The sequence below is a fragment of the Sturnira hondurensis genome, unplaced genomic scaffold, assembly GCF_014824575.4.
Source record: "Sturnira hondurensis isolate 20B ecotype Veracruz unplaced genomic scaffold, ASM1482457v3 Scaffold0008196, whole genome shotgun sequence".
Lineage (NCBI taxonomy): Eukaryota > Metazoa > Chordata > Mammalia > Chiroptera > Phyllostomidae > Sturnira > Sturnira hondurensis.
In genome coordinates this window covers 18,013,134-18,038,251 of record NW_028080827.1, presented here as the reverse complement: position 1 = coordinate 18,038,251, position 25,118 = coordinate 18,013,134, and the positions used below count along the sequence as shown (strand labels likewise).

General features: G+C 52.5%; 1 protein-coding gene and 1 non-coding gene across 2 annotated transcripts in view; one reads left to right on the top strand and one right to left on the bottom strand.

Moving 5' to 3' along the window:
• The window catches only part of IGDCC3 (immunoglobulin superfamily DCC subclass member 3), a 40,816-nt gene extending 33,055 nt beyond the window's left edge, over positions 1-7,761 (top strand). Inside the window, exons 5-14 of the mRNA XM_037054436.1 lie at positions 60-197; positions 1,560-1,718; positions 2,852-3,017; positions 3,236-3,483; positions 3,673-3,837; positions 4,089-4,280; positions 4,452-4,556; positions 5,026-5,164; positions 5,323-5,542; positions 5,761-7,761. Coding sequence (XP_036910331.1) covers positions 60-197; positions 1,560-1,718; positions 2,852-3,017; positions 3,236-3,483; positions 3,673-3,837; positions 4,089-4,280; positions 4,452-4,556; positions 5,026-5,164; positions 5,323-5,542; positions 5,761-5,985 — 1,757 coding nt within the window. The 3' untranslated portion in view covers positions 5,986-7,761. The remainder of the gene's footprint in view (positions 1-59; positions 198-1,559; positions 1,719-2,851; positions 3,018-3,235; positions 3,484-3,672; positions 3,838-4,088; positions 4,281-4,451; positions 4,557-5,025; positions 5,165-5,322; positions 5,543-5,760) is intronic.
• Positions 7,762-12,151: 4,390 nt separating this feature from the next.
• LOC118992654 (small nucleolar RNA SNORD35) lies at positions 12,152-12,238 on the bottom strand. Its single transcript, XR_005067674.1, has one exon. It is a non-coding gene; the product is annotated as a small nucleolar RNA SNORD35 (small nucleolar RNA).
• Positions 12,239-25,118: the final 12,880 nt, after the last annotated feature.

Sequence of the window (25,118 nt, the reverse complement as noted above, 5' to 3'; positions counted from 1 at the left end):
GGGGGAGGAGGTAGGAAGAGTCCCAGCTGAAGTGAAGAAATGTGGCATCTTCACCCCAGGCTCGGGCTCCGGGGCCTACAAGGAGCCTATGATCCTCGTGGGGCCTGAGAACCTCACCCTGACCGTGCACCAGACCGCAGTGCTGGAGTGTGTCGCCACGGGCAACCCGCGCCCCATTGTGTCCTGGAGCCGCCTGGGTGAGCCTCATCCCAGAGCCCCTGCCTCTCCCACCCCTGTCCCACCCCCTGGGAGGGCCAGTCTCATCACCCAGCTCTGGGGGACTGTGAATCCTGTTTGTTCTCTGTGGGGGTCTGGTCTCTGCAAGGCCTGGGGTGGGGGGGCACAGGGGGTGGTTAGTTCCCTCTCCTTGGCAGTACCAGGGAGGTCTGCTGGAGGTCCGCCTGCTCACTGCATTCTCCCTCCCCCTGCCCGGATGGCTTAGCTCCCTGGGTTACCTCTTTTCCGTCCAGCACCAGTCCCTCCTCCCTGCTCCCCTCACCCTCAGCACTGGGCACCCCACCCCGCCCAGCATCCCTCTTCAGCTCTCAGCACTCTGGTCTCTTCCCCTTCTTGCTCACCTCTGCCCTCTTCACCCCGGCCATACACCCAGCTCTGCGATCGCAGACCCCTCAAAATCTCAGCCAGTTGTCACAACCTTACTCTGGGCTCCCTGGTCTCTGGTCTGCCTCCCGAAATCCCAAGCCCAAATCCCTAGGCAGCTGAAGGAGAGAAATGAAAGGATGCAGATGGGCCCACATTGTCTGAGCAGAAAGGTCACGGGGGAAGCAGAGTCTGGAGGGGCAGGGTGGGGTGGGCATTCACAGGGAGACTGCGCCACATTGTAGCAGCTGAGTGATCGGGGAAGGAGGGGGCAGCAGGCAGGATAATGGAGTAGATTTCACCACTTCAGGGACTGAATGGGGAGCTGTCTCCTCGCATTCTGACTGTGCTAATCTGATCCTGGGGTGGGGGGAGGGCTGGTCCCTGGGAGAGACTGGAAAGAGTGGCCTCACCATTAGGAGGAGCCCATGGGCCCTGCAAGGGCCATCTGGCCCAACGTCTTCCAAAGTGTGCTCTGCAGAGGGAAAGAATTGCTTGGCAGTCTAACAAGTTTAGGAAACAGAGTTAACCAGGTCCTTCTGCCGCAGGACTCTCCGAGCCTTTGTATTAATGGGCACTGCGACAGGCCAGGAACAGGATGGATGCTTGACCACCTACCTTTTTTCAAGAAGGACAAGTCAGGCTGGGAAAGGCCTGGTTAATTCAACCCCCTTAATTTCCTGGTTGAGAAACTGAGAGAAAGGGACTTGAAGGTCACCACCTTGTCACTAAGAACGCCAGAGTTAGGACCCAGGTCCCCACTGCTGGAGTTCTCTGTGCGGCTCCCGCTGCCTCCGCGGTGCCGCCATGTAATGCCGAGGAGGGAAGGTGCTGAGTCGCAGACTGGGGCCCCTGGAAGGCTGGTGGGTCTGCACGCAGCCTGGAATGTCTGCATACTCCCCCCTCTTCCACACCCGTCTCCTGGGCCCGCCCTCATCTCCAGTCCCCTTCCTCCCCAGATGGCCGCCCCATCGGGGTGGAGGGCATCCAGGTGCTGGGCACAGGGAACCTCATCATCTCAGACGTGACCGTCCAGCACTCAGGCATCTACGTCTGCGCGGCCAACAGGCCCGGCACCCGGGTGAGGAGAACAGCACAGGGCCGGCTGGTGGTGCAAGGTACCTGCCTCCCCACCCTTGGGCGAGGGGGACACGGGGCTCCCCCACAGCCCTGCCTCCTGCCCTGTTCCTTGCTCCATCAACACGGCTGGCCCAAGCCCAGGACCCTGGGCTCACCCAGTTTCTTACCCAATCCCTGCTCCTCCCTGGCCCCCAGGCCAGGCCTCAGGGGCAGCTCTCCCCTCTCCCCCAGGAATGCATGTGCTGGCAATGGGAGGGCTCTCAGCCTTGGGCCCTCGTGGGCCCCGCAGCTGCCAGCACACCCTCCCCAGTCACTTCCACTTTATAACCTCAGCTGGTTTCCCCCTGTGTCAGTCACACGTGTCCCTTGCACCACGTGCTGTTTTCATTCACAAGTGCAGCACTTCCATGCTCACACCTGCCTGTTCACTCTCAGAGTGTTTGTCGTTCTCACACTCACACCCCAGCTCCCACCTCGCACACGCAGCTGGCCCCCCCACGCCCACAGCAGCCGACCCACCGGGCTGTTCTGTCCACCCTCCTGCCCTAAGCCTCCACTGCCCCCGCGGACTGGGCTCAGATTCCCTTTCTCAGGGCTGGTCTGCACGTGTGCCCACCTGGAGAGCTGGGGAAGGGGTGGCAGGAGGGTATTAGGGACTTAAATGCCCGTTTGTTTAGCATCCCATGTGCCGTTAATCTGTCCAAATGAAAGTGATGGAGCATTTCATTTCTCGGTGCTAATGGAGGCTTCGGGCCTGGGATTGGAGGAGACAGGGATTGAGTGTAGGGGTGGGGCGGGCCAGCACTGCGGGTTCATCCATCTCCCCTTCATTACGGCCTTGGAGGTGCAGCCGAACCTATTAGCACATTTACTTATTTAACAATTTCCCGAACAGGGAGCTCAGCTTGATTGCTTTCGGATACAAATGTCAGTCTTTTAAATAGTCATTAAAACGGAGTTCTCTCTAGGGTCTGTCTCTGAGGTGGAGGGAAGAGGGGCCTACCCTCATGTCCTGAAGCCTGGGCCCCACCTTGAGGACCCTCCAAGGAGAGTGTGTTGGGAGCCCACCCTGTCCTCCTGTCCCCTGTCCTCACCCCTGCGCTCACAGCTGTCTCACCCCTCCTCCCCTGACCCTTACTGCCTCACCCGCCTCTCTGTGCCCCCCATCCAGCCCCAGCAGAGTTTGTCCAGCACCCCCAGTCCATCTCCAGGCCAGCTGGGACCACTGCCATGTTCACTTGTCAAGCGCAGGGCGAGCCACCCCCTCATGTCACGTGGTTGAAGAATGGCCAGGTGCTGGGGCCTGGGGGCCACGTCAGGCTCAAGAATAACAACAGGTATGTGTGGGGTGGGCACCGGGGTTGGGTGCCGAGCCGGGGGTTGGAAACTTGGGTTCGAGTCTCAGGCTTGCTACTGACCTGCTGGGAGAGCCCGGCACATCATTTGCTTTCTGGGGGGAGCTCAGTTTCCTCATGTCTCAAATGGAGAGGTTTGGCCACCCACAGGGGCCTCTGGGAGGGTGCTGGGACCTGAGGCTCTCTCTCTACCCCTCCAGCACCCTCACCATTTCTGGAATCGGCCCTGAAGATGAGGCCATCTACCAGTGTGTGGCCGAGAACAGTGCTGGCTCCTCACAGGCCAGTGCCAGGCTGACCGTACTGTGGGCCGAGGGGCTGCCCGGGCCCCCCCTCAACGTGCGAGCGGTCTCCATATCGGCCACTGAGGTCCGTGTGTCTTGGGATGAGCCCCTGGTCAACACCGAGGAGATCATCGGCTATGTCCTGCACATCAGGAAGGCTGCTGGTGCGCGGGGCACGGGGACAAGGCGGGCTCAGCAGCCCCTTCCCCTTATTCACTCTTTCTCATCCCTTTCCATCTTCGTGTCCTGACCCAACACCTTCTGTTCTTTCTCCCCCTGCACCCTGGCCACCCCCTTTCACCGGTGCTGGGAGGCCTCCCTGCTGCCCCTTACACTGCCCTTCGCCTCCCCAGACCCACCAGAGCTGGAGTATCAGGAAGCGGTCAGCAAGAGCACCTTTCAGCACCTGGTGAGCGACCTGGAGCCCTCCACAGCCTACAGCTTCTACATCAAGGCCTACACGCCGCGGGGGGCCAGCTCAGCCTCACCCCCCACGCTGGTCAGCACCCTGGGCGAAGGTGAGGCATGGTTGGCTGTGGCGTACCAATCTGCAGACACCCAGGGTATTCGAGCGGAACCATATGTGCGCTGGTTCAGGTCTTGCACTACACAGGCCCAGTGGGGGCTGGTTCTGTCTTTTCTAATTCACGTAAAGCTGCTGTTTGGGCGGGCTAGGGTCAAAAGCCAGAGAGCTGTGGAGCTCATGGGGGTGTGGGTAACGGGTGAAAGGTGGAAGAGGTCCTCACGTCTTGGCCTCTTCTGCCCACAGCCCCTGCCCCTCCCCTGTTGTCAGTGCGAGTCCTGGGCGGCTCCACCCTGCAGCTGCTGTGGGAGCCCTGGCCCCGGCTAGCCCAGCACCAGGGCGGCTTCAAGCTGTTTTACCGCCCAGCCAGCAAGACCTCCTTCACCGGCCCCATCCTGCTGCCTGGAACTGTCTCCTCCTACAACCTCAGCCAGCTCGGTGAGGCAGGCACTACCTGGGCCTGGGCCTGGGGAGCCTGGGGAGCCTGGCAGGGGTGCAGTACCTTGGGCCAGGAGGCGGGACCCAGGAGTCACCTGTTTCCCTGCTGGGATAGAGCCACCCACTGGTGACGGGCTGGTCACTCAGCAGGGCTCCCTGCTTTCCCCCCAGATCCCACTGCGGTGTATGAGGTGAAGTTGCTCGCCTACAACCAGCACGGCGATGGCAATGCCACGATCCGCTTCGTGTCTTTGAGAGGGGCTTCTGAGAGGACAGGTGAGGTTTGGGGGTGGGATGTGGGGCCACTGGCACTCAGGGAGGCCAGGGCTGAGGGGAGAAGGGAGCAGGGACCCAGGGAAGGTAAGAGGGTGAAAGAGTGCATGCAGCCCTTGAGAACATAGGCTTAGATTTGGGTTTGAAGTTTGGCTGTGCAGCATTCTAGCTGTGTGACACTGGGCAAGTTACTTAACCTCTCTGAGCCCTAGTTTTCTCCTCTATAAAAGAGGGATAATAATAACTACTCTATTAGAGCCATGCCAAGGATATACAGTGTTATTCCCCGTATCTGGCACATAATGCTCAGTAACTGGTAAAACGAACTGAAAATTTGGGCTGGAGTCCTATGGGCAAGGGCAAAGATCAGTGGACTTGGCAGTGGAAGTGGGGATAAGAAGCCCCAGAGATTGGGTGTCTGGGGCGTGCTTCAGACCCGAAGAACCACAGCCCGCAACCTGCCCCCCAACAGCCCTGAGCCCGCCATGTGACTGCCGGAAGGAGGAAGCCACCAACCAGATGTCCACCACAGGCATTGTCATCGGCATCCACATCGGGGTCACCTGCATCATCTTCTGTGTCCTCTTCCTCCTGTTTGGTCGAAGGGGCAGGTGAGTGTTGGGCCAAGGAGAGGCGGCTGCGCTGACCTGGGGTGCGAAGGCCTGGAGGAGGAGGAGCTTTCAGGGGAGAGGGGAGTCCGGCTCGCTGTCTCTGTCCCCGTGTTCTCCCCACTCCACAGCCCTCCCCTAACTCCTGGCTCACCCCTTAGGGTCCTCTTGTGTAAGGATGTAGAAAACCAGCTGTCCCCTCCTCAGGGCCCCCGGGGCCAGAGGGACCCTGGTGTCCTGGCACTGAATGGGGCCAGACTGGGAGATCGGGGCCACCTGAGCCGAGATGAGAAACGAGTGGACATGAAGGAACTGGAGCAGCTGTTCCCCCCGGGGGGGGCCACAGGCCAGCCCGAGCCCAGAGCCAACCCCAGACCCACGGTGAGTGTCCCTACCTCCCGGGGGGCTCTGACCGCCTCCCGATCCTGCCCTCTCTTTACCTTGGCTGTCGGCCTTCACCCAGCTCCAGGTTTTCTCCAGGCACAAAACAAGCCCCTGAGCCCGGAGCGGGACTGGACCCAGAGCCCGAGCCTCTGGGCAGAGGGCTTGGGGGCCCCTGGCCCCCATGTTGACACCTGTGTGTCTGGCTGATTTCCTAGCAGGATCTGGTGGCCCCTGCCCTGTGTGAGGAGACCCAGCTCTCCACGCTGCCCCGTCAGGGGTTCAGCCTCCGGGAGGAGAGGACCTCGGAGGCCAAGGCCCCGCGTGCAGGCCCCGAAGCTGCGCCCTCACCCCGGGACAAAGGCTCCGGCCCCCTCAGTGAAGGACAAGCTGCCCCGCCTTGCTCAGCACTAGCTGCTCAGTCAGCTCTCTCGGGACAGTAGCCAGTGTCTGGCCCACTCCGGAGGGGGCACCCCCCCATTCTCAGGTCAAAGGCAAGACTTTCCTGTCATGTGGGATGTGGATGGGGGCTTCTCAGCGTTTCTGGCTGCCCCACAGGTTGTCCAGACCTAAAGAAGCCTCAGCAGAGAGGCCCCCTCCGCCCACCCCAGCACCTGGAGGGGTCGCTGCAGGAGTCCTCCCTTGGGCTAATACCCCCTCACCTCTGCCTGGTACCCACATGACTTGGAACTGAACTAATGTTTTCTTTAAAAAAACTTAAAATGGAAAAAAAGAGAAGAGAGAGGAAGATGAATCAGATTCCGAAAACACGCCCCTGCTGCGGCCGGGCCCTGGCACTGTCACCCCCACCGACCTTGTTTTCTCAGGATGGATTTTGCTGTTTGGTTCTCAGCACCTACCTCAGCCGGAATGAATGTCCTTGGGGGAGCGGCCTGGCCTCAGGCCCCTCCCTGACAGAGCCCCGAATGCACTCCTACCTCAAGCCCCTTGGTGGGCAGCCCCTCTCTCCTCCCCACATTGTTGTCCAGAGTTTTAAAAAAAAAAAACACGCAAAAAAAAAGCACTTCCCTATTTCCAGGTGTGATAGAAACCGTCTACCTCAAGGCGCACGGGCTCTCGGGCCTGTGTTGTTATCACTGGACCCTCTCCGGGCTCCTCCTCCTGCCACAGCCCCGTTCTCTCCCCAGAGAGGAGGTCACAGGCTACGTCACCAAGGGTAGGCCTCTTGGGGCCTATAGACATAAACATGGAATTGGTCAAAGAAAATGTGAAAAAAAAAAGCCAAATATGAGAGGAAATATAAGTTGTTGCTCCAGACTAGGCACCTCCCAGCACGCTACCCACGCTCTGTTCTGTCTTGTCTTGTGTGTCCATTTCCATTTTGACCCTGTCAGCCAACTCATCCCTGACTGGGGTCTCCATAACCCTCTCTCCTCCTGGGCCTCGGGAGGTCGGGATGTCACTCCGAAGCCTGCCTCCTGTCCCGCCCAGACGCAGAGCCCTGGAGCAGGCTGGTCCCTGGAATGTACTGTGTGCGTGGTGGGTGTGCACACGTGTGGGGGCACCCCCAGCAGAGGTGCTCGAGGCCTCTGTCCCGTGGGACACAGCCACCTTGGGCCACCCCCTGGACAGTGGGACGATCACTGTCAGCAAATGTGGCCAGAAACTATTTTTATACGAGGTGTGTTTAAAGCTTGTTTTGTTCTTGTGACTTCTTGTTTCTCTTTTCTGTTGTGTTGTTCTTTGAAATACTTAGTTAAAGAAGAAAAAAGAAAACCAAGGAAACAAATACCTATTTTTGGTTACACTCAGAAACATTTTTTTAAATAGCAGAAAGAAAACTTTTTTTTAAAGGAAAAAAAGATTACGTGTATTCCTGAAGTGTGAGATTAGACTATAATAAGGTCCCTGACCCCCAGCCCTCTAGGGACCCCCTCACCCTGGACCTTAGTTAATTAGCTGAAGACGGTAGACTTTGTGATGTTTTCCTAGAAGACGAGTCGTGTCCGAATGGACCCAGAAGGGCAGTCCGCCCTTTCTCCCAAATGCTGGGGCCACGCCAAGGGCTCCCCAAGGCTCCCAGGTGTGCCCCCTTGGTCGCCACACTAGCCTCTCTGCACCCTGCTTCGTCATGTACCCCCTCCCCTGTGGGAAGGGTGGGTCTGGGGGAGGAAAGGGGCGGGGGCACCACCTGGCCTGACTCGGCCTGGTGTTTGTCACGCTACTCATTCTGACTGAATAAAAGTCCTGTTGCCAAAGTAAAGCTCATGTGTTTTGGTGGCTGTGTCAGGCCCTGGAGGAGCGGGCGAGAGTGTGGGCCAGGCTGTACCCTCACAGTTCCTGCCGCCAGCGGGCACCATGCATGCTGAGTCTTTCCCACGGGTGGGGATGCTTCCCCGGGAGGTAGATATTCTAGTTTTCATCAACTCCATTTTATAGAAGGGATAAGCCAGTGATGGCAGGATCAGGCTTGGCCTCCAGGCCAGGGTCTTCGTGCCACGCCTCCTTAGCCAGCAGAGAGAAACCCTAGGCCAGGCCCTCCGCTCTGTACGGACAGCCAGGCTCTGGGCAGGGCTGTGTGCTTTTCATGCATTGTCTACAAGGAAGGACCGATTCCTCCTCCACAGTGAAGGAAACGGGGGCCCTGAGTGAGGGACTTTCCAGGGCACACGACCACAGCCCCCGCCCGGGCCTCTCCATTCCTCCCAGCTCCTGAAGGCAGCTGTCTGGGGCTGCTGAGGCATAGGACAGGTGGAGAGCCTTGGCCTAAGGGTAGTTGTGCTGACCAGGGTCCAGGGACTCAGCAGGCCTCAGGCTTACTGCGTGGCACGGTATAAGGCCACTGCTTAGACTGGCAATGCCCCCTGCTGCAGACAGGGAGAGCTGGGGCTCACCCCCCCACAGGACCTTCGGAGGGGAGCAGACCAGGACGATGGCTTGCAAGCTGGGTTCCCTGTCTGTGGCTAGGGGTTCCCTTGTATGGGGGGCTTTGCTCTTCCTGCCTACCCTCACCCAGAGCAGCTCCATGTTCATCTGCCTTCTACATTGGCCTCACCATGAGATCTCACTTGAAAACAGGGTTCTACACCCGAAAGAACTTTGAAAGCCCCTGGTCTGGCACTTCTGGAAGAGGCTGCTGGGGTGGCTGGGGCTGAGGGCAAGCCAGAGCAGATGGTACTGTGGACGCTAGACAAAGGAAGAGAGCCTGAGGCCACCATGGTGCCTGTCCGGGGTGGGGGGAGGGTGGGGGGCACGGAGAGAGGAATAGTTGACTTGCCCTGATCCTCTCTGAGGAAAGAACGAAACCCCAATGTGGACAGATTACATCACCTTTCTCTACACAAAACTGGACCAACACAGGAACTCTTCACCAACTCCAGCCACCCAAGGGCTGCCTGGGAAGGTGGCGGGTTTGTCATTTGTTCAAACAGACCCTGCAAGGGTGGGAGACTAGACCAGGTAACCTCCAGGGCCCCTGTCCCCTTGGAGTGTCTGAGATGCCAGTACCTCCCCCATGGAGGCATCAGGTAGACATTTAGAAACCACCTAATATGACTCATGTAGGTGGATGCAAATCACGCACGAGTTACATCAGATGCAGGCAGGGCCTGTGCTAACAAGGCTCTGAACTGGGCCGAAATAGAGGGAGAAGCAGGGTTGCAGTTAGGAGTTTAGCAGAAATGGACATCAAAACTGAGAGGCCCGGTTGGACTCTGGGTCCTGAGATCTCAAAGAATCTGGAGGCCTCAGGCTGAAGACGCCCACAATGTACACACACGTACACACACATACACACTTGCACATATGCACAGACACACATGCACACATGCTCGGGGACACGTGTGCACACTGTCTTTGGTCAGGAACCAGCAGCAGCCTGCTGCAACTAGCTACTGCTCAGTAACCACCTGCAAGTTAATGCTTCCCCCTAGCATGTATTTTACCCACAACTCTGCGGTTTGGGCAGGGCTCAGCAAGACAGCTGTCTCTGTTCCACTCGGCATCGGCGAGGCAGCTTAAAGCCCAGCTTCAGCTGAAGGCTCCTGGCTCACATATCCAGTGGCTGATGCTGGCTGCCAGGCCCGTCACCCCCATGTGGCTTCTCCATGTGGCCTGGGCATCTTCACAGCAGGGTGGCTGGGGTGGAAGGACAGGCGTCCTGAGAGAGAGAGAGCCAGGTGGAAACTGTGTCATTGTTTCAGACCTAGCCCTGGTTGTCACACAGTGTCACCTCTGCCATGTTCTATTCATTAGAAGCAAGCCACCAAAGAGGTCATATTCCAGGGAAGGGAATTGGATTCCCCTTCTTGATGGCAATACAGTAAGAGAGGAGCAGACGTGTTTTACCACAGGACGACTCCGGAGGGACAGGTGGAGAGTGTCAGCCAGGGTGGGCCCAGGGGAGAGGCCCCGAGAGGCCCCGTGAGGGGAGGGGAGGCGCAGCCCAGAGGGGCCCCTGCCGTGCTGTGGACAGAGGTCGGGGAGCACTCCCACTCCTACTACTAAAGCCTGCTTGTGGGTCCCGTCTCCGTTATTGGTGAGCATCAGTCCAGGGGGCTGGCTCTGAGGCTGCAGGGAGGGGGACCGGGCTCCTGTGAACACCTGGACAGGGGCTTCTCCACTCCCTGCTCCATCTCCTCACGCAGTTGGGGGCGGAGTAGGGGGAGGGGAGCTGGTGCAAGCCCGAGGACCCTGCCTTCCCAAGATGCCAGATGCCAGAATGACAGTGCTGGAAGGGACCACGGACCCCTCATGAGACAGACGAAGCAACACAGCGTCCACGAGGGGCAGGGGTCCTTCAGGGTCACAGGGGTATTAGAGGTAGAGCTCAGAAGGGGTGGAGCCCCCGACAGCCACACCCCACCTGAGCCCTCTCCACTCAGCCCCTCCAGGGCCCAAAGAGAGCCCAGAGAGAGCCCAGAGGGAAGGGAGAGGGGGAAGAATGGGGCCAGGGTAAGCACGGGAGGGCAGGTGGTTATTACCTGGGGATTGAGGTGGGCAGTGAGGGGAGTCGCGCTGCCCAGGACAGGGGAAGCTGGACTGGAGACAGGAAATGAAGCGGGAGTGACCAACAATGGGAGGGACTGTCCTGAGCTCTGGACTCAGGCCGGCGTGAGGGAGAGGGACGTCTAAACCCATGCCCTCCCACGAGGAGGTGTTATAAGGACTGGCCCGGAGACCGGTTGCCCCCCTGGGCCTCACAGAGCCACCCGTGGCAGGGAGGGGGTGGGGAGAGCAGGGGCGGAGAGGGGCGCCGAGGGCGGAGCCAGGCTGGGAGGCGCCTTGCTTCTTGAACTCAGGAGGGATGTGGGAGAAGCTCTGGCGCACACATATGGCCAGCCGGCCACGCCGTGCCTTGTGCCCACTGCCCGATGCAGGGTCTGGCCCTGGCCCTCACTCCAGAATGCCCACAGCCCAGCTGGACTCTCCATGAGGCAATAGTTCCTTGATATGATGCCAAAAGCATAATCAAAAAAGGAAAATAAATAGATAAATTGTACACCATCAAAATTTAAAACCTCTATGTGTCAAGTAACACCATGAAGAAAATGCAAAGCCACAGAACAGGAGGAAGTAATTGCCAGTTATGTCTCTGATATGGAACTTGTATCTAGAAAATGTAAAGAGCTCTTATAATTTGATAATAATAATTCAATAATAAATATACAAGTAACCCAATTTAAAAATGGGCAAAGGATCTGAATAGACATTTCTCTAAAGAATATTCGCAATGGCCCTGGTTGGTGTGGCTCAGTGGGTTGAGCACCGGCCCCCAGTTGGGAGTGAGCAAGGAGTGAGTGAGAGGGAGCTGATCCATGTATCCCCAGCACACTGATGTTTCTCTCCCTCTCTTTCTCCCTTCCCCTCTTTCTAAAAAGTAAATAAATAAAATATGATTAAAAAATTATATTTATTTATTTTTAGAGAGAGGGGAAGGGAAGGAGAGAGAAATATCCATGTGTGGTTGCATCTCAAGCACCCCCTACTGGGGACCTGCAATCCAGGCACGTGCCCTGACTGGGAATCTAACCGGCAACCCTTGGTTCTCAGGCCCATGCTCAATCCACTGAGCTATACCAGCCAGGCAATAACATATCTTTTAAAAAAGACTATACACAAATGAAAAGTAAAACCACAAGGAGAAATCAGCTCATTCCCACTAGGATGGCTAGAATCAAAAAGTCAGATAATACCAAGTGTTGACAGGGATGTGGAGGAAATCAGAACCCTCGTACACTGCTGGCAGGAATGAAAGAATGGGACAGCTGTTGTGAGAAACAGCCTGTCGACTCCTCAAAAGGCTGAACATACAGTCACTGTAAGACCCAAGACCCAGCAGTTCCATTCCTGGAAAAACACGTTTCTGGGTTTTTGTTGTTGTTGTTTGTTTAGGAATTAACAGTCAATTTTATCAGACTCAGACCAGGAGTCCATGAGCCTTGAGGGCCTCTGTGTATCTCAATTTTCTTCTCCACATTCTTTTCAGCCTTTTTCCATAGCTTCATGAGCTGTTCTTTCTTCCAGTAACAGATCTGGGCCTTCTCCGTCCTCTTCTTCTCTAGAGTGGCTGTAACTGCCTGGCACTTCCAGCCAAGCTCATGAGCCAGACACCCTAGATAGGCAAACCCCTGTAGCGGCTCCGTGCTCCTCCCGGCATCAGCTAAGCCATTGGCATTAACGGTGCTGCCCACAGTGGCATCTGCAGACCATCGTGAGAAACAGCCATCATCTGTCAGTCTTGGGGACCTCAGACTCACCTCCCCCGTGGACCTGGGACCCCTGAGTTAGTCCCTCAGCATCCCCTGGAACCCACTGAGAACATGTTTACACAAAAACTTGTACACCAATATTCATAACTGCATTATCCATAATGGAGGAAAAATGTAAAATACCTAAATGTCCATCAGCTGACGAAGAAACTAAATGTGGTATATCCATACATATTAATTTTTTTAAACATTAAAATGAATGTACCTTGCCCTGGCTGGTGTGGTTCAGTGGATTGAGCGCTGGCCTGTGAACCAAAGGGTTGCTGGTTCGATTCCTAGACAGGGCACATGCCTGGGTTGCAGGCCAGGTCCCAAGTAGGGGATGCACGAGAGGCAACATTGATGTTTCTCTCCCTCTCTTTCTCCCTCCCTTCCACTCTGTATAAAAATAAGTAAATAAATTTAAAAAATGGATGAACCTTGAAAAATATTATGTTAAGTGAAAAAGGCCAGTTCCAAAGGACCATATATTGTGTGATTCCATTTACATGAAGTGTCCAGAATAGGCAAGTCCTTAGATGAAGGATTTAGTAGTTGCCTAGGCTGGGGGTTGGAGAGAAATGAGGGGTGAGTGCTAATGGATACAGGGTTTCTTTGGAGGGTGATGAAAATGTCCTAAAATTGTGGCGATGTTTACAGAATGATGTGAATAGACTAAAAACCACTGAATTGCACACTTTAATGGGTGAATTGTATAGTATGTCAATTACATCTTGATAAAGCTCTCAAAAAAAACTTGCTGATGAGGACTCACTACGTTCATAAGTGAATTATGCAATTTAAGAGTTCAAACGATCCGTTACTACAAGTAGAGAAACGGGCGGGCAAGGCAAAGTGACCAAAGCAGAGGGTGGGGGCGAGAGACAGTGGAAAGTACAGTCCGAGGGCCCCCCTGCCTGGCCTGGCCTGAGTTCAGGGAGCCTGGCAGTTCTGTGCTCCCGAAGGGCTGCGACTGGCGGGGTTTGCTGCCACCTGGTGGAATTGTTGAAGATTACAGCTAGGGGAATACGGCCTGATCTCATTGAAGGTAGCAGTGAACATGTGCTCTGCCCCATGCAGGCCAGAGACAGACCCAGCCAGCTGACAGTACAGGCTTGAAAAAAATTAATTGCAATCTATCTATACACTTATTTGCATGGCTACCAGCAATAAGCTGTAGAAACAAAAAGAAATGTGATTCCCTGAAGTTCAGGATTAAGGAAGCCTCTGAAGAGGAGTGGAAAAGCGGGAAAGGATGTTCAAGGCTGAAGACACCGCAAGGGCACAGGCTGCAGGTGTGAAGTGCATGGTGAGCTCACGGAGCGGCCAGGAGGTGTCACTTGCTGCACGGGGTCCGGCACTCAGTAGGTGCTCAATACATGTATACGGGAATGATGACCACATTTCCGGAGCACGTGCTTTTTGCATAGTGATGTGTCTGAGGAAAGCCATTTGTGGCTGACCAGATGGAAAGGGAACCCAGCAAGAGGGTCAGGAGCCTAGAACTTCCTCAGGGAAGGGAAAGAGCCCCTATGGAGTCCTTAGTGCCCCCGTGTTAGTGATGACAACTCCACCACTTCTTCCTGTGGCGTGTGACAGAATGCCTCCATATCACCACGTCTGAGTCTTCTCAAAGCCCTGTGCTAGGCGGGGCTGGACGTACTGTCAGCGTCCCACTTAACACCAGATGAGCAAACTGAGGCCCCCAAAAGTGACGTGGTGGAGCTGGAGCTTGAACCTGGCCTCCTTGTTCTAAGCCCAGGCTCTCTGATGGCTTATCTGTGTACAGAAGAGAAAGGGCAAGGGACGTAGGGATGGAGAAGGAGGGAGAGAATGGTCTATATTGGCTGACAGAGAGATTTTCTTTTTGAATAATGAGGGGAGACCCAGGAACACCAGACCCTGGAGTAGGAGGCTTGGGAACACCCTAAAATTCAGGCTGGATTAGGAACCTGCCATAGCTCCCCATCGCTCCCAGAGCAGTCACTGCCTTTGGCCTGGCATTCAGGGCCCATTCAGTCACTACCTTTGGCCTGGAATTCGCTGGCTCAGTGGTCAAGAGTAGCAGCCTGGGGTTGCATTCTCCACGCAGCCGCTGTCCGGCTGTGTGACCCAGTGGACATCCCTTAACCTCTGCAGCACCTTTCCTTCTTTATAAACTATGGATAAAGGTCACACCCACCTTACAGGTTGCCGTGAACAGTCAATAAGTCAGTTATGTAAAGCACTTAGGACCATGCTTGCTGCTCATCTTATTTTTATTTATTATTAACGGAGTCTAATCTTTCTGCTCCTGTCACTGACTCCAATCCTCCAAGGTGGGATCCTGACTTCTCTGGAACGTGCTGTGCAGTGTTGCCTCCGGGCGTTCCTGCAGGATGTTCCTTCACCCTGGAATGATACCGCTCCACCGTCCCACCTGTCCAGATCCTTCCAAACCTCGCCTCTGCCTGATCCTTCCTGATCCTCTGCAGCTAGCACCACGTCTCCCTTTGCCCTTCCTCTGCATCTTGCTTAGCCCTCAGTCTCCTGCAGCAGGATACGCACAAAATGCACTCCGTCACCCCTGCTCCGAGCTTTTCGAATGTGCATTTCCCAAGGCCAGGCGCAGTGTCTCGTCTCCAGATGACCCATCAGGGCTGTCATGGAGCAGTGCTGAATACTTGGAACATGCTTGTGGAAAAGAAACAAGGAAAGCAAAAAGGGAGGGAGGGAAGGAGCAAGAACGAAAGGTGAAGAGAAAGGAGAGAGGATGAAAGGTGAATTAGAGATGATGCCAAGACAGACTTTAAGAGAAAGCAGCCCCGGCTCCATTGCCCTGCTAATGACTTCAGGGGTGGGGAGGGGGAAAGAACTCGGAGGCTGCAGGTTTGGGGTGATGGGCAGCTCTTCGATGGGTCTTATTTTCATTGCTTGAGCCATGGCATCAGAACGGACTTTGCAAACCTCTGAGTGGCTCTGAACTTGCTGTGTAGCTTCTCTGGAGCCCAATTTCCTCATCTGTAATGGAGATAATAATGGTGTTTATCTAATTGGGTTGTTGTGAGGGTTGAATGAGAAAACAGCCTGAAAATCCTTGGCACCTGGTCCACAGTGAATGCTGTGTCATGGTGGTGATGGCTCAGTGATTCCAAGAATTCCAGACATGCTGAAATGAAAAGCGGTACACTGCCAGGGAGGGGAGGCGCTTCCTAAGCTTGGAGAGGTGTCCGTTGTCCTGGTGCCCGGCCCAGTGGCTAACACAGAGGTCACATGGTGTTTTCTCCTAGGCCTCCCCAGCCTCCTCCCCCCAACAAGACACACAATAAAGACTTCTGATTGCTTGATTAAAGGAAGCGGATACACAATTAATTTCAATTTGAGACTCACTCCCCACCCACCTTTCAAAAAGAATTGCACACCCTATTCTAATTTACACACTGAATCAACATGGAATTTTCCAGCGGGTTCTGAAGCCTTTGAAGTGACCAGACCAGACTATTGATTTATTTCCAACTACACTCTCTCTTTGAACCCAGAAGGGTCAAGGTTAATTACATAATAAAACACACTGCGCCCAGCTGCCCCCTCTGAGGGTGCAGGGAGCCCCCAGACCTTTCCGAGTAGGCTGGCGGTGGATCGGATTTCTGATCCCTTCCCTGCATTCATTTCCTGCATCAGGGCCCATTAAGAAGAAGGAACCACCCCCCCATTCCGACCCCTCATTTCCTCCCTGAGAGATAAATTTTAATTTGCTAGAAACCAACACAGAGGATCTGAGCACCCTGCGGTTGAGAAATTTTGCTGGGAGCACCTATAACAGACAGGGCTGGCTGGGAAATGGGGTGTGGTGGGGTCGGTGGAGGGACAAAAAGGACGCAACCCCGCTCCCCACCGAGTCTGCCTCCCACTTTCGGAGCAGGCGCCCAGAGGGACGGGCTTCGTGGACGCTGCCCCTGCGGCCAGCCCCGGCAAGCCTTCCTCTCGGGCTGAAGTGAGATGACCCCCCTGGCCATGACTTCTCCTGTGGGTGCTCAGTCGGCCCTCCCAGCCACGGGAGGTGGACACTACGGTAACTCCGCTCTCCCGGATGACGAAGCAGGCTCTGAGTGGTCACACAACGGTCCCAGGCATCACAGGTGGGGAGTGGCATGCCAGGATTGACGCCTTGGCTTCTGTTTTCCTTGTTAAACCGTGGGTTCCCTTCCCTGCCTCCTTCACCCCAGGGAAACAACATTGTCCATGATTTTTTTTCAATCATCAAAAGAAAAAATGGTTGAAAACTGTCATGTAACATAGAGTCCATAATCCACTGTCCCCAGCTGTCCCACAACATTCCTCTCAGCTTTTTTCCTCCATTCAGGATCCAACCAAGACCCAGCCAGGCTCTCGGTTGTCAGGGCTCCTTACTCTCCCCTGTTCAGAACAGCCCCAGCCTTCTCTGTTTTTCCTGATATTGACATTGCTGAAGGGACAAGGTCGTTTGTTCTGCAGAGTGACCCACAGTGTGGATTTGTCTCATGTAGCCTCCTGCCTAGGGAGTCAGGTAATATTTTTGCCATGAACAGTGTACATTTTAGGGCATCCCAATTGGAGGCCCAGGATGCCCCTGTGTCCGTGAGGGGTTTCCAGCCAAAGGCCAGTGCTTGTTCTTGCGCCCCCTGGCGGCTCCCCGGGGCGGGGCGGCGGGCAGGAGTGCCCTTAGCCTCAGCCGCTGGAGGCGAGCGCTCTCCGGGACTCTTCCAACCCCACCGGTTCTAGGCGGCAGCCTAGAACCTTGGGAGGGAATCCACCCAACACAGTCTGCCCTGCACTTTCCCGTGTCTTCTCACGGGGACCCCGTGAGTCCCCTTCGTGACTCTGAGGCAGGATCAATTTCCTTTATTCCCTCCTCTCTTCTTCCACAACCCTTAGTTTCGGCCTCATCGTATGGTTTGTCTCAAGGTAGTAGAGGCTCCTTAGGTCCGTCTAGGTCCCAGCTCAGTGCCCACCATGGAAGGTTCTCCATAAATATTTGTCAAAAAAGCTTCAACTCAAAGAAAACCAGGCTGCCTTGTAATCAATCTTAGTTTTACATTTGAAAGAAAATCCAGCATCCAAAAACGAATCGAAAAACTGTTTAAGTCTTTGCTGAATAGCCTGGAAGCGGCACAGGAGGATGGATTACGTTACGTGTTATGCACCAGGGTCCTGATTACTCTCTTTGCCCACCTTTCTCCCTGTTGCCTCATGGCCCCTCCTTCCCCTCCAAACCCCCCTTCTTCTCCCCAACTCCGGTCTGTCCTGGATTTTCTCTCATTCTTGCCCAAATTCCTCTTCCATCAGGATGAATTTGGTTCTTCTTCAGGTAATTCTGTCTTAAATTTTTTTTATTAATTTAAGTTAAGCAAGCAATATACAAAAACATTCTCCCTTTAAAAAAAGTAAAATGTTACATTATTTCCTCTGGCAACCACTCCAAGCCCAGTCTCTTCTCGGGGTAATTTTTATGAGCTAATGGTGTCCTTCCAGGCCCTTTCCTGTGTAATTATACACTTTCATACACACCTAAATCAAATACATGGTGTACTAAATAATGCCATTTACCTTTCCAAAGTGTTTCTAATTTCCAGCGCTACAAAGGACATCCTCACACCGGCTCCCTGTGCTCATCAGCGTGTGTTTCTGTAGAGCAGGGACGAGAGGGTTTGCTGGGCTGCGAGGCATGTGCGTTGCGGATCTGACCACCCCCAAGGGAGCCCAGTAAGTGACGGTGCATCCATACCCTCCATCGTCGGCGTCTATGAGAGGACCCAGACTGTTTTGGTCTCAGACAGGCAGCTTCTGCTTCTCCTAAGGCTGCTCTGAGGACCAAAGAGTGGTTCCAGAAGCTTTGCCCATTGATAGACAGCTAGTTCAACTCCAACAACCTGAACTGCTTTAGAAATGATTCAATAGCTTCTCTTACACAGCACAGCCTAGGGGCCAAGTACCCATGTTCACACACTCAACACTAAACCTGTGAGGTAGAAACCATTATCATCACATCTGCTTCACAGATGAAGTGATCAAGGCACAGAAAACTTAGGCAAATTTCTCAAGGTTACAGGATGGGAAAACTGGGATCAGAATGCAGGCAGTGTGGCTCCGGGGCCTGGTGGTGACCAGCGTGCAGGCTGCCTTTCAAGCTCTAACGTTGGGCATACCACTCTCATCATTGGAACATATTTTCTTTTTAAATTTATTCATTTATTTATTTGGCCGGTGCGGCTCAGTGGATTGAGTGTGGGCCTGCAAACCCAGGGGTCGCAGGTTCAATTCCTGGTCAGGGCACATGCCTGCGTTATGGGCCAGGTGCCCAGGTGGGGGCCTGGGAGAGACAGCTGGGTTGTGTATGTTCTAGGAACTCTTGGGTCTCTCCAATGATGTTTCTCTCCCTCTCTTTCTCCCATCCTTCCCCTCTCTCCAAAAATAAATAAGTAGAATTAAACACATATATCCCTTATTTTTTTAACTTTGAATTTAGAGAGAGGGAGGGAGGACTAAAGAGAGGGAGAGAAACATCAACCAGTTAGGCACATACATTTGTTTTCTTTTTTTCCTTTTTTAAAAATGTATTTTACTGATTATGCTATTGCAGTTGTCCCATTTTTTCTCCTCTTTATTCCCCTCTGCTCTGTACCCACCTCCCACTGTCATTCCTCCTCCTTAGTTCATGTCCATGGGTCATACATATAAGTTCTCTGGCCTTTCCATTTACCGTACTATTCTTAACCTTCCCCTGTCTGTTTTGTACTACAATTTGTGCCTCTTATTCCCTGTACCTTTTCCCCCTCTCTCCTGCCGCCTGCTCCCCACTGGTAACCCTCCATGTGATCTCCATTTCTGTGAATCTGCTCCTGTTCTAGTTGTTTGCTCAGTTCCTTTTTGTTTTTGTTTCTTTTTTTTAGATTCAGTTGTTGATAATTGTGAGTTTGTTGTCACTTTATGTTCATATTTTTTGTCTTTTTCTTAGATAAGCCCCTTTAACACTTCATATAATACGGGCTTGGTGATGATGAACTCCTTGAATTTGACCTTATCTGGGAAGCACTTTACCTGTCCTTCCATTCTATATGAAAGCTTTGCTGGATAGAGTAATCTTGGATATAGGTCCTTGCCTTTCATGACTTGGAATATTTCTTTCCAGTTCCTTCTTGCCTGCAAGGTTTCTTTTGAGAAATCAGCTGATAGTCTAGTGGGAACTCTTTTGTAGGTAACTGTCTCATTTTCTCTTCATGCTTTTAAGATTCTCTCCTTCTCTTTAATCTTGGGTAACTTAATGATGATGTGCCTTGGTGTCTTCCTTCTTGGGCCCAACTTCTTTGGGACTCTCTGAGCTTCCTGGACTGCTTAGAAGTCTATTTCCTTTGCCAGATTAGGGGAGTTGTCCTTCATTATGTTTTTGAATACATTTTCAATTTCTTGCTCTTCCTCTTCTCCTTTTGGCACCCCTGTGATTCAGATGTTGGAATGTTTAAAGTTGTCCCAGAAGTTCCTAAGCCTCTCCTCATTTTTTGGAATATTTGTTTCTTCATTCTGTTCTGGTTGAATGTTTATTTCATCCTTCTGGTCCAAACTGTTGATCTGAGTCCCGGTTTCCTTTCCCTCACTGTTGGTTCCGTGTACATTTTCCTTTATCTCACTTTTTATAGCCTTTACTTTTTCTTCTATTTTGTGACCATACTCAACCATTTCTGTGAGCATCCCAATTACCAGTGTTTTGAACTGTGCATCTGCTGGGTTGGCTACGTCTTCATTGCTTAGTTGTATTTTTTCTGGGGCTTTGATCTGATCTTTCATTTGGGCCATATTTCTTTGTCTTAGGCACCTGTTATGTAGTAAGGGGCGAAGCCTTAGGTATTCACCAGGGCAGGGCAATCCAGTTGCTGGGTTGTGTGACACTGTATGTGGGGAAGGGGTCAGAGAGGGAACAATGCTGCTTGCTGGGCTCTCTACCAGCTTTTAGTGACTTCTTCTGCTACCTACAAGCAAATTGGGCCCTTCTGGTGCTGATTCCCGTGTGGGTGGGTTGTGTATGTTCTAGGAACTCTTGGGTCTCTCCAATGAACCCTCCTGTGAGGCCTGGAGTTTCTCCTGACAACACAAGCCCCACAGGTGTTTTCAGTCAGTGTTTTAGAGGCTTTATTTTCCCATGCAGGGACCCTGGGTTGTGCAGTCTGTCTCTCTCCCCAGTGGTTCCTCCCAGTTATCTGCATGAGAATGTGGGACCATCCAGTCTGCCAGCCGCTATGTCCTCACCCACCCTGGTCCTCCAGCCACCACCGTGCCGCAAGTCCTCTCCGCCAGGCTGCCTGTCTCCACCCCTCCTGTCGGTCTGGATGAATGTTTTTTCCTTAACTCCTTGGTTGTTGGGCTCCCATACAGTTGAATTTTTTGGCAGTTCTGGTTATTTTTTGGTTTTAAATCTGTTGTTGTCCTTCTTTAGGTTGTGCAAGGAGGCACCATGTATCTACCCATGCCTCCATATGTATTTATTTTTAGACCTGTTTTCTAAAGCACTACTCTTATTCTGTTCTTTCATTTGAACTTCTTAATGACCCTTTGAGGGAAAGGTAGGCCCATCTTAGAGATGGGACAACTAAGGCTCAGAGAGAGATCACCCAGGCTCATGGCACAACAGGGACAGATTTTATCTCAAGAGGAAAGAGGAGGGAAACTGTAGTGCCTGGTCCACAATTTAATGCCCTCCCCAGGCACTGCAGTGTCAGCCCAGCCCCTCTCTAATTAAGACTCAAAGGAAAACTCCCCTGGGCCTGTCCCTTCTCACTTCTGTTTATTCATCTTCCCTTCCCCACCTGCTTCCCTCCTCCCTTGCATCTTATTTTCTTATCTCCGTTATCTAGTCAGGTATCCATTCATCCTTTCAAGAAACATTTCTCCAACCCAGGAGGTGCCTACCTCTGTGGTCAATGCCAGGGATATGAATGTGAATGTTGGAATTCTCCCCTGGGAGGGCCAACACCAGGTCAGCTCCTACCATCTGCCTGTGTCTGTCCCTCCACCCTTTTCATTCCCGCTGTCCTTTCCCCCACCCCAAGTAGCAACAGAGCCCCCTTTCTGCCTGCCTCCATCGCCCTGTGGCAGACACCAGAGCAGGGTTAAAAGTCATGAAACAGGAGTGAACAGGAACCAGCAGCAGAGACCCAGAGCAGCATGCTTGCAGAGGAAGCCTGTGTTCTGTGCCTGCTGTCTGCTTTGGAAAGCCAGGCCGCAGTCCTGTAGACTCAGCCCACCCAGAGGCCTACTCATTTGGGCCAGCAGAATGCCCCATAACCAGCCTCATAGATCCCAAGAAATGGTAGCTGGCGACTTAGGGCAGAGAAGTGGGCAGGCCCACAAGACCCTGTGGTGCTGCATAGTTTACAGCACTTGGGATGGATGTGTTTATGCATGTAAGTTTGTGCATGTGTGAGCAGGTGCACATGCATATTTGTGTGTGTGCATCTTTACATGTGTGCGTGCACTGAGTGCATGTATGAATGCATGCGTCATGTGCATTTGTGCTTGTGCATGTTTGTGAGGGTGTGTGCCAGCGTGTCCAGCCTGGACATCTTGGTGTGACCAAGCAGCCCTGCTTTGGCCTTGCTGAGTCTTCATCCCCCAGAGGGAGGGGCCTGACTGGCTCCGCTGAGTGACTGACAGCAGAGCACTCTGATCCCCGGGGGGTGCTGTGTGTCTTCTGCTGTTCCTATCTCCACTCCCCTGAGCCCAGAGTTTATCATCGTAAAATGTCAGAGCCTGGAGGGAAATTGGGAGATTTTCTAACTCAGCCCCTCCCCTGACAAAGAAGGTACTCTGCCTGGAGGAGGTCACCCAGCCAGTCCCAGGCAGAGCTGGGATGAGAATCCATACACCCCGCACCCAGTTTTACATTCCCGCCACAACCCCACTGCCCGGGCTTGGGTCTGCTCCACAGTCTGCAAATGACAAAGCAACGGTTCCAGGCTGCAGGTGAGAACATTCTACCCGAGAGAAGGTGTCTGGCAGTCTGGAGCTGCTTCAATATGGCCACACTGGGCCCTTCCCCCGACTGTCTCCACTTTGGGCCAGGTTTATACGAGCTCTGGGAGAGTGTTCTGGTCTTCTCACGCCGGACTGTAGTTGGTGGTCAGATATGCTTTTGATTCATTACAAATGGAAAACAAATTCTTATTTGATAAATACAGTGGGCAAACCTCTTACAGTAGGTGGAGTTCATGAGAAAAAATTACAAATGGTATCTTTGATGAAAGTCTTGGAAATGTCCTTGGAACAGAAGAATGAAGGCCGACAGTATTAAGAGGAGCCTGGGAGAGATTGAACTTGAGTGGTTTTTGGTCCCTTCGCCAAAACAAAAAAGGCCAGGGAGTCCTCTGCATCCCCTCAGGAGGTAAATCGTCTTTGAGGAGATGAAGAGGCTTTTCTATGACAGGAAAGGGGCTCCCCTCAATGACAGCCCAACTGTTCTGGAAAGGGGGTGTAATTAGAATTCCTATGTGTTCTGGAGACCATCCTGGGGCTGCCCCTGGAAAGGCTGGGTGGGAAAGGGTTCTTTGGGGGGGGCTCTGAAAGGGGAGGCAGCTGCACGTGCTGCCTGCCATGGGGTCCTCGGGAGGGCCCGGGGCAGCGGTTCTGGGCTGTGCAATGACCCTCCCAGCCCTAACAGTGCTGATTTGGGCCCCGAGGGAAGAGTGTGATTGTCTGGGGCTGCCTTCTTGGCTCTGCAGCAGACTGAGCATGAGAGAGGGGTCCCTTCACCCCCTGAAGACACCCAAAATGAGGGGCAGTCACTGAATAGAGGGCCTCTGCTTTTCTGGGGAAGGCCACACCTGTAACTGAAGACACAGGAACGGGCTCTGCAGGAAGCCTCTGGGTTACTACTGTCTGGTTTGGGAAGATTAGAGCAATGTTTGATTCTGCGTATCACTTGACCACATTTCCCTTTGGGACCCATCCTCTCTTCTAGACACCACACCCTGTTTCTCACGGAGAGGAGGGGCTCCTCCTGAGGCCACTTCAGGAGAGGTTGTTTTCCTCCTGCTGCTCCCTGCCACATTTCTGGGACCTACTACTTCCATTGCTGCGGCCTTTGGCCAGGGGCGCCCGGAGAGGGAGGCCGAGGCTGCTGGATGGAGCACCTGGGCTGGCAGGAAAGCTCTGTTGCAGGGATAAGGATGTCATCCAGCAGAGCCTGAGAAGCTGGGTGTGGTGATTTACAACATCACTGTGAGGAGGGTTTAGAAAGGAGTAATCTACACCTTTTCCCTTCCCAAATGTGTTAAAAAATCAGCTTGTTGAGTGCTACAGAAATTCCTCTTAAAACAGTAGAAAAAATACAAAGGAAGTAAACAGAGGGTATATTGAAGTGTAACAAATTAATAGTGAAAAAAAAAAGACATGCTAGAGAAGTCCATCAAATTCCAGATTTGGTTCCTTGAAAAAGAAAACTCATAAAATAGACAACTTCTGACAAGATTTACAGTATAAGCAAGAAGAGAGAAGAAATAAATAATACTGGGAGGGAAAAAAAGAGGACAGCAGAGCCCTAAATGATAAAGAATGTTAAGAACTGCCCTGGGTGGTGTGGTTCAGTGGATTGAGTGTGGGCTGCAAACCAAAGGGTCGCTGGTTCGATTCCCAGTCAGAACATATGTTTGAGTTGCGGGCCAGGTCCCCAGTGAGGGCAATGTGAAGGCAACCACCCATTCATGTTTCTCTCCCTCTTTCTCCCTCCTTTCCCCTCTGTCTATGAATAAATGACCTTAAAAAATAATGTTAAGAACTGTGTGCCAATATACCAATGAAAGTTAAAACTGCAGAGATAATACTTTCCAGCTTCTTTTATGAGTTTTATATCATTGATAGTAAAACAAGGACAGTGTAGTGAAGTAATATTTTTATAGGCCAATTCCACTAGAGAATTTAAACATAAGAGCTTAATCATAATATTAGCAAACTAAGTCCAACAATGTTCAAAAATATAATATGACCAAGCTGGGTTTTGCAATAGACTGAATGGTTGTGACCCACCCCCCGAAAAATGGGAGAAGGGGCATATAATCAATAAAGAATTACTATGTAAAGTCTGGAGTCTAGAGGCTGTGTAAAAAAAAAAAAGACCTCCTACAATCACTAAGAAAAATATTTTCAATCTAAGAAAAAACAGGCAAAAGACATGTATACAAGTATTTCACAAAAGAGAAACTAAAAATGGCCTGAAAAACTTTGAAAAGCTGAACCTTATTAGTAATTAGGGAAAAGTACATTTAAAGCCACTGTAAGATATCATCTGATGCCTACCAGATGGACAAAAATTAAAGTCAAGGTACCAAGGGCCTGTCAGGATGAGAAGCAATGGGAATACATTGAAGCCATTGGTGGGAGTGTAAATGGGTACACTCAATTTGGGGGAAAAGTATTATTCCTACCTGCTCTAGATGCAATGATTCCATCCCACGCTTCAGAGAAAGAGTATCTTGTACTTGCTCACCATGTGTAACATCATTCTAATAACCATTATCTGTATATGGGGTGGGGTGAGTCCTCCATTCAGGGACAATGGATCTATAAACTGTTAAGCTGTTGACATATTGTAAGGCTAGAGTCACACTGTCCCATGGTTACCTTAGGTCACAAAGGCCTGCTAAGTGTTTGAAATGTGGTAAGTGTAAAGCATACACTGGACTTACAAAATTCAGCACAATACTACTTCCCAGGTTGACAAGCCCTAACGAAGTTTGTGAGTGTTATTATATTATGCCATTAGAAGCTAAAAGCTAAGTTTGCCCTACCTAGTTATTACTTACTTAGTTTCTATCTAAACAAGAGAATAGAAATTAACAAGTCTTTTTTTAAACACAGTTATT